This window comes from Gavialis gangeticus, unplaced genomic scaffold (genome assembly GCF_001723915.1).
Source record: "Gavialis gangeticus isolate Ggan-Ray unplaced genomic scaffold, GavGan_comp1, whole genome shotgun sequence".
In the NCBI taxonomy this organism is placed as follows: Eukaryota; Metazoa; Chordata; order Crocodylia; family Gavialidae; genus Gavialis; species Gavialis gangeticus.
In genome coordinates, this window is record NW_017729022.1 from 71,354,324 (window position 1) to 71,363,253 (window position 8,930).

General features: G+C 44.3%; 1 protein-coding gene across 3 annotated transcripts in view; it reads left to right on the forward strand.

Moving 5' to 3' along the window:
- LOC109296122 overlaps positions 1–5,981 on the forward strand; it is a 215,534-nt gene extending 209,553 nt beyond the window's left edge. For 2 of the 3 annotated variants that reach the window (XM_019515354.1, XM_019515355.1), the window contains one exon: positions 5,312–5,981. In XM_019515354.1, the coding sequence (XP_019370899.1) occupies positions 5,312–5,658 (347 nt within the window). In that variant the 3' untranslated portion in view covers positions 5,659–5,981. The remainder of the gene's footprint in view (positions 1–5,311) is intronic. The other variant, XM_019515357.1, reaches the window with a different exon arrangement.
- The last annotated feature ends 2,949 nt before the right edge of the window (positions 5,982–8,930 follow it).

Here is an 8,930-nt window from a genome sequence, read left to right on the forward strand (position 1 = left end):
TGTGTTTGTCTCCAGGCTAGTCTGCAACTGCTGATCCTATTAACTTAGATTTTCCAAAAGTTACTGGGCAGCAGTAAAAAGTAATTATTCCTACCACCCAAAAAAATAACTGATCTTAGGACCTAAATGAATAGGATGATTTGTAGGTTAGATTTATGCTCTTGAGGATAGCTAATGTCTCTATTGTGTGTTTACATAATGCCTATCGTAGCAGACTTCACTGAGTGTGTTTAAACACTGCTACAATAGCAGAATGTTTTTCCTCCAGTGTATTGTTTCTGACTAGTTTACTAGCAAATGTTGGTTGCTTCTCAATCCCTATCCATAGACTTAATCATGTTTTCTGAGTAATTTAGTACCTTTTAAAACAAATATATTCTTGTCTGCAGATTTGTCTTAGGAGCTGTGTGAATGGTTTCTGAATCCTGAATTCTGAAAAAAATCTGCTTATGCTCAATGTTATCCTATCTGAAATTTAAAAACAGCACAAAATATGATTACGGTAGTGCAGAGCTCTTAATACAAATATTTCTGAGCTCCAGAATTACTAGAGGTTGCCTCCATATTAACTCTAATGAACCATGGTTAGTATTCCCTGGTTGTGCTGTTTTTTTCCCACCTGCCCTGAACTAGAAAATGCATTTCTGATACAGTGTGGGTGTCATTTTAATTGACACAAAATAAACTTTTGCTGGATCGTTTTGACATTCAGCTGTTGCTAAAGATGTTAAAGGAAAAGTAAATGTACTAATCATTGGTCACAAAGCAGCCTAATCCATGGTGACCTACAATTTGTTTAGGATCCTTTAGAGCAGCAGAGAGATTAAAGTGTGTTAAAAAAGAGGTAAACAGTGGGTCAGAGATTAGAAGTGAAAAAGGAAAAGACTGGCTTCCCCCAGACCACACACTGATAGTAGGCCTTCCTTCAGTGATTGTTCAAAAATGTTTCATGTTTCTTTTCCCCCTAAAAAACCTTAGAAACAGAAGGTTTGATTGGCACTTGTCATGGCTGATAGAGAGACGAAGATGCTTTGGTAAAAAGGAGAGGGAGGCAGCCGTGTCAAAAGCAGCGGTAGCTAAAGGATGATTCCTCCTTTCTGTGGTTTTGTCTCCCTCTAAATTATTCAAATCTGGGTGGCATCTGAGGATAACGGGCATTTTGACACAGCTTAAAGGATTGTCTGACTAACTCCATTGAACTGAAGCTGCCATCCTTTTTTAAAAAAAATTATAAAGAGGCAGATCTTCTATAATCTGATATGTATACAAACGAAAGGCAGCTCGATGCAGAGGTCTTTAAATATTTTTGGGAGGGGGGAGGGGAGACAACAATTTTATCTGTTTCTTGGCTGATTGATTGTCTTTTTCATCTGTCTGCAAGAATGCTACTTATTGGTTCAGAAAAGGCTTTATTTGATTTTCTTTAGAATATCCATCATTGCTTGAGATGCATCTGGTGGTTACAAATTCAAGTCAAGCCAGCTGGATTAGAATCAACAAATGTAGGGAATTTTCTCCATCAAAAGAGGATCCTCGCCAACCAGGAATCTCCTCTGATGGCCCTCCTGATTATGGATTTTTCTTTTCATGGCAATTTTCTTTCTTTCTTTTCAGAATTGCATCGTGCCTCTCCTTAGTCCTTTGTCTCAACCATGCCAGACAGTTTAAATGGGCTCCACAGGGTTACTAGCTCCTCTATTAGGCTGAGCTGCCATTTAGTGTTTGGTCTCCTCTTCACTTCAGAACCTAGACCAAACCTTGCTCACGCTTCTCACAGGAGTAGCCCCATTGAAATAAGTAGAACTATTCACACGAGTAAGATGACCAGGATTTGGTCTGCAGTAGTGTGCTATGCCTAACCTGTTCAAATCATCCAGTCTAAAGTGCAACTGGCCAGGACTGCACCCTGGGCACTTCCCCCTGTCCTCTCTCCTTGTACCTTCTTTGCAGGGCTCGGGCTCTGGCTGTGGGCAGTGGCGCAAGAGCAGCAGCCGGAGTTCGCTGCTGCTGGGGGAAAGGGTCACTCCATTTTTGGTTGCTGACATGCAAGTTGAATGGCCAAAAAAGTCTCCTCCCGGCAGCGGTGAAGACTCCTACGCTGCTGCCACTCCTGCACTGCTGCAGGTGCAGCTCCTGCACTGCTGCCACTGCCAAGCAACAGAACTACATTTCCCAGAATGCCCTTCACTCATGGACTACTGCTTCTGCTTCTCTTGTGGAAGCTGAAGCCAGAAGGTTTCTGGAGGAGGGGGAGCAGGGGACAGGAGGGTGCGGTACCTCCTCCTCCATTTGGGTGCTCCCCTCTGCCCCCTTTTAGGCAGTGCCTGGGTCTCTGACAGATACTCTTTTAGCGTGGGTTAACAGAAAAAACCTACTTGTCTTCCCCACTGCCTGTGCTGACACACTGACACATTTACTTTAGGCTATGACAGAACAAGCTTAATTTCGGGCCTTCCTTGCTCCACTGTTTCCCTATAGTTCTTCAATGGCGGTGGTTATAAGAAGAGAAAAAAATATTCCAATGCAATAGGAAAAAAATCACCCACCCTGGCATGGGCAACTGGTGCCTCCCAAGTCTGGGCGGGGGCACCAGATCGCCAACGGGGGGCGGGGGGTTCATGGCTGGTGCTTCCAGGGGGGGCACGGTTGGTCTCAGGGGGTGCATGTGCACCCGCATGCACCCCCTACGCGTTGCCAGTGCAACCCAGTTATGTGAATCAGTCCTTATCAGGCTGCTACCTGGTGGATAGTCTTTAGTCAGCGTTGGTCAGCAAGTTATGTTTCTTGGTTGTATCTAACAATGTGCGTTTGCCAAATAAACCTGTTTGTTTAACCCCATCAGATTTTGGATAAAACCCAGAAGTAGAGACAGGTAATTGGATTTCTTCTCAGCGACTGTTTGGGGATTGGGGTAATATTGGTCCAGAAGGGTGCTTCTCTTGGACCTTTGATGGAGCAGGGCATCTTGCCACTGTTCCCCATTCAGTGTGCCCGTGGGTGGATCTAGAATTTTTGGGAAAGGGTTGCAGATAATGTAGTTCAGCATGACATAGAAGAACACACATTTTTTCTTCAGGTAAAAAGAAACTAAAAGCTTTACTAATATGCTAGGGGCCTATTCAGTTTAAGATCCAAGCAATAATAAATATACCTTTCTTGGAATGTGTAATAATAATAATAATTTGCTAGATTACATATTAAGTTAAAAACATAACAAACTAGGCAAAAGTAGTCAAGAGAGATATTTTTTTTATTAGTCCTGTAGTTATTATAGCTAAATGTACATTCCTTATTCCAATCCATAGAACAAAATATAGCCTTCTTGACCATCTTGACTATGCATCCAACACTTCACTGACAGTCTTTTCCATGTTTGAGTTAACGTTCACCTGAGTTAATTTTTACTGCACCTGAATTAAGGTTTTTAGCTAGGACTAAATGCAGTCTGCAGGACTGTGAAACAGAAGAGAGATATTACCAAGAATGGCTAACAGACACCAACATCGCAGAAGAAAATATAACTTGATTAATGGGCTGTCAAGACAATTAAAAAGGAGAGAGGGTCATTAGCACCTGAGATTAATAGAAATCAGGTACATTATATTGAGCCATGAAGTCAATTGATTCCCTGAGCACTGCCTGAATAGAAATGCTGCTGCCACTGCCAGGTGGTTGGTTTTAAAGTTTAGGTGGAGCAGGAATCAAAGGCAGGGGCAGGGATTCAACTGTACCACTGCCCTACCCCTGGATCAGCCTCTGGGTACACCAAATGGCAGAGACTAGATACAGAAATTGAAGGGTGAACAGACAGTGTCCTGCCTCATCAAGGTCCTAAAAAGGCACCCTTTTGAGCAGAGGGCCCTGACTCCAATGGATGTCTATACATAAAATAATGCTCTATTTTTATATTTGTAGTGGGTTTTATAAAAGTAGGAGTAGGAACAGGGAGGGAAATATCAACTATTGTTGGTAACCGGGGATTCTGAAGTTTCATCCGTTTCAGTCCTTGTAAGACTTAAACTGCAGGAGGAGGTGAATGGAATAATAAGAACTACCAATGATGCTCTTAATAACACTTGCTCTTGAGACCTGGGGATTCCTACAGAACGCTCTCTAGGGGATGTAAAATGAAAAATGCTTGTGTCAGCTCATACAACATTACTCAAGATCATAATCGGGTAGAATCTTGATTTTTCTAACAAAGTTCAAAGTTTTGCTTTTTTATAGGGTGTTCTATCCAAGGTGCACTAAATGTGCTACAAGCATAAACTAATCACATTTTGCATCATTTTGTGAAGCAAGCATTGTTCTCCCCATGTTGACCACAGATAGTTGGCAAGCTCATCCATCTACATTGCAATAGGACAGACATGTAGTGGCCTTGCCAAGAACACCTGACAATTTGATGGCAGGGATGGGACTAGAAACTGGGGGCATGTTTAGATGAAATGGGGGCCCTAAATTGAAGTGGTGGGTTTTTAAAAACACCATTGCAATTTAGGGCCCTTTAAACCCCTGTGGTGTGCACACACCCGCCACACTTACCTGCCTCTTCAGTGGTGGGCAGGGGCGGGGAGGGTGAGCTGCTGGCAGGTGAAGTGGTTCCTGGGTTGTGAGTGGGGGTGGAGGGAAGGGGAGCTTGTGCTTCCCTCTGTGGCAGAAGCACCCCCCCCCCCAAGCGGCACCCACTTGCAGGCATCTGGCTTGGGCAATCCTGGGGGACACTGCAGCCGCAGAGGGAAGCACTGGGTCCCTGCATAGCTCAGGCAGGCAGGCAGGCTCCAAGGGGAGGAAAAAAAAAAGATCAGGCTCCCTGCTTTTCTTGGGTGGAGTCTGCCTTCCTGGGCTGCTGCCAGGCTGCCTGCAGGGCTTCCTGCAGAGCCTCTGAGCTGCACGGAGCCCGGTGCTTCATTCCACAGCTGTAGGGGCAGCAAACTAAAACTCCTCCTTGGAGTTTTAGTTTGCTGTGCCCCAAGTCATTTAAGGTGCATTATGTCGCCGAATTTGCTACAGTGGCTGTAGTTAATGCTCAATACAAAGCTGACGCATGCAAACACCAACACCATTAAAGCGGTGCAAAAGCATTTAACCTGCTTTAAAGTGTTGTGCACACATGCCCCTCATTTTGTCAATGCATGGTCTGGGTCTCCTGACTACAAATTTTGTGTTTTCGACCTTTAGATCATATTCTGTCTCAAAGTGTAATGGGAAATATTTGGAGGAGATGCAGTTAGTCCTTGTCTCTTGTGCAATTTAGAATAATTCTTAGTGCTCTTATCAGATAAGATGATTTGTGTTCCATGTCTTCCAGGATTGGAAGAATCAGCTGAAGATTCCCATGAGGAAAGCTATTGTATTGGAGCTGAGAGGTGTAGAGACTCTCAAAGTCCTGCAAACAGAGAGAGCCATTTTAAACTGGATAATGGCAGCTTGCAAGAAATAGAACAACAGCAAAAAACAAAAGAAAGGCAAGCACAAGTCCTACACATTTACTCAAAACTCCACGAGACTCAAGCCTCTGCACACCGAGCACCTGAGACCATGACTATCTCCAAATTTGAGGATTGTGAGTTTTTTGTGTCTGAGTTTGTTTTTTGGTTGATTACTCAAGAGATGTACAAAGATCAAAATGGGGGGAAAGATAGTAGCCATCTCTAATTCTTGCATGCAGTGTACTTTGTGAAGGACCAATGCATAGACACTTTTCACTGTGTTGTCATCATTTAGACATTGGCACTTCTATAACTGCTGTTAATCAGATGGGCAAGAATGCACCTTGGACTGTTATGTCTTCTGTAGTAGTGGAAACTAAATTACACGTGGAAAATATCTTTAAATATCTATAGTACACAAACAGGCTGCAGCTGCATATGTAAAAAGGCTGGATTGCCGCAATATACTAGTATGCGTATTTGTGAAATTTCTCAAATGTGGGCTTTGTGTGTGTAACCATTGCGTGTATGATAAACATTCTACATTGAGCAAGAGTGAACTAGCAGTTTTAGAAAACCCAGTTCAGAGAGAGCGCTCCTCACGGACGGCTTCAGATGAATAAAACTAAAAACATTATTGATGTTGCCACATGACTGGTTAAATAACAAAAATCTACATTTTCTCAGGCTCCAGGAATAGGCCATGGTTTTAAATCGGGTATTAGCCAATTACCCAAAATGGTGATCTTGTAAAATATTACAATTCTAGCCATTATTAATGCAGTCTACAGATGCCATGGGCCTGTAGCTGTTTATCATGGGCTCTGTGGCTAAGTACAGACATTCAAAAAGCCCAAGCCTGAATTGATTCAATCTTTGCAGGTTAGTCCAACCTGCGTAGATTGTACCAGGAAGCAAGTGAATAGACATTTACTTTTGATTCTGGAAATGCAGACACATGTCTGCAGTGGTTCCTGCCATAATGCGGGGAGGGGAGGGAGGGCGCTAGAATGAACCCTCCCTTCCCTTTTGCACTGGCTGGGTGGAGGGAAGCTAAGCTGAGGGAGGGGGCAGGCCAGACCCTGGCAGGCTGCTAAGTATAATTGGGGACGGGTTTAAACCGCTTCCCTGGCCTGCAGGGACTCCAGCCAGGGTGTGCCTGGAGGGGGAGGGAGAGGGGGAAAGCAGCCTTTGCCAGGGTTTTGGGGAGGGGAGGGGGAAAGAGCTTCACTACAGCCTGGCCAGATGCTGGCCCAGCATGGCCCCCTAAGGTGGAGGGGGCAGGGAGGGTGTTTATTACTCCCTCCCTCCCCTCTCCCACCAGGGGACCCCAGCTGGGGTCTGCCAGCCCTGGCCGCCACCTCCGCCGCTTGCCCCTGGCCAGGCAGACCCTAGCTAGGGTCCCCTGGGGGAGGGGGGAGAGAAGTAAGGGTCAAGCCCCCTTACTGCCCCCTTTGACTCAGAGGGCCATGCCAAGCTGGCAGCTGGCCACTCCCCTGTCCCTGCTCCAGCTAGGGAGCACAAGGATGGGGCTAGCCCTGCTCTCTGGAGCAGACAGTACAGCCCAGTCCAGAGCTGAAAAGCATGCTGGGGAGCTGGGGGACTCTGATTTACCTTAAACCAGGAAGGGGTCTGGGACAGAAGTGCCATAAGTTGGTTTGACCTCAGTCAGTGAAGTCTGATGCTACAGTCAACCAGGCTTATCTTAAACCAGTTTTGGCCATTTTGAAACTGGTTTATGTGCATTAAAGTTTTGTTCTGTTACAGGTTTAAACCAGTTTCTGATCACTTAAACTGGTTTATGTGTAACTTCTGTCCCTAATCTGTATATTCAGGGGAATCACACCTCAGTGAATTGCTATGTGTGCAAATTCTTTTTACAGACTCATCACTGTAGCATGAAGCCATGAGGTACATCAGACCATACTGATAGCTAGGTACTATTTGGAATAACCCAAGGACTCTGTAAAGCATCTAGCACTGTGCACCTATGCTAGTATGAGTAATGGTACTAATACTGCCCAATAGTAGGCTGTCTTCTGTTATGATCTGAATAAACTCTTTAGCTTTTTGCACTGCCAAGCAATACAGCCATGGCAACCTGGAAACAAAGAGCCTTGTTCACATATGTCCTGCACCAGTGACCAAAGGGATGACACTTCTTTCTCAGTTGGCGTCTCCCATTACAAAATCCAGCTCAGTACCTATGAAGACCAGAGATGCCAGGTCCACCCCTGCCTCAGTAGTGCTTCTAGCCTTGCTGCCAGTTCCCGGAAAGAGGCTGAAATGTGCTGGCAAGTTCCTGACATGCAACATCCAATGAAAAGAAAGTTGTTCAAACAATGTATAACTGATTTAATCCCCACTCCCATAATAACTTCCCTTTCAGGATAACAACCAAATTTCAAAGGCAGCACAGGATACTACACAACTTCTGGAATGGTTTGACAAGGCTAAAACAGCTATCAAACTAAAAGCCCTGGCAAAGAAAAGTCTCCTGGGTGGACAAATAAGTGGAACACAAATTTCCTTTATCACATTGGTTCATAATTGCCCTCATTCCACCCACACACCTGGAACGTGGCTGTGGCCAAACTGAAAGAAGTGCTCCTAACTGAACAGCCCCCTAGATCTGTCAGGAGTAGCCAAATTCCCCATTTGAGTAAGGCAGATAGCAAGTGGTGCTTGCCCTGGAGCAGTTTTGTATCTATGCACACGTACACCTTCTGGCTCCAGTTGGATGTTAAAAGTAATCGAAGAGGGGCCACAGTCATTCCTTGCTATGCATCCTGTTTACACTTATGGAGAAACAACTGTGGCTCTTTCAGATTTGATGTCACTGAATATACCCAGTTTTTTAGCTGTTTTCAGACTATATTATATTAATGCAGGGCAACATATTTCAGCCACTACTTGGGTAAGTTACTGCTGCCTCTTTCAAGGTGTTGAAGTCTGTGTGAATTCAGGCTGCTCTACACTTGTAGAATGTAGGTACATGGAAACAAGCACCGCAGTTTATTAACTCCTGCACTGTGTAGAGGTTTTATTGTCAGCTGTGTATTTTCTACCAGTGCTGTGATATGCTCCCCTTGTTGGGTAAAGAATCCGCCTCCTCAGAATAATCATTGACAGCTCTAACAGCACAAGTGGCATCCCTGCAGCCAGTTTCACCATCCATGCCTGCTATCTGCAAGCTTCATGCTGAAAATGCCAACAAAGCAAATTATATGCTATTATACAATCACACTATGATCATTTCTGTAGAAAATGTGCCTTTAATAAGCGCGTTGTAAGAAGTTCCCTTCTCTTTTGTGTTTAGCATAATGAACCTTTAGATGGAATTTTAAAGAAAACATAGCAGTCACTAAGCTCCTATTTCTATGTTTATTTATCCAGCAATTTACATTAAGCGACAAGTGTAATTAGCTTTCCTGGATAAATGCTAAGCAAACTGGGAGTATTTCAAAAACATAATGGGGCACCTTGCAGCGATGATCT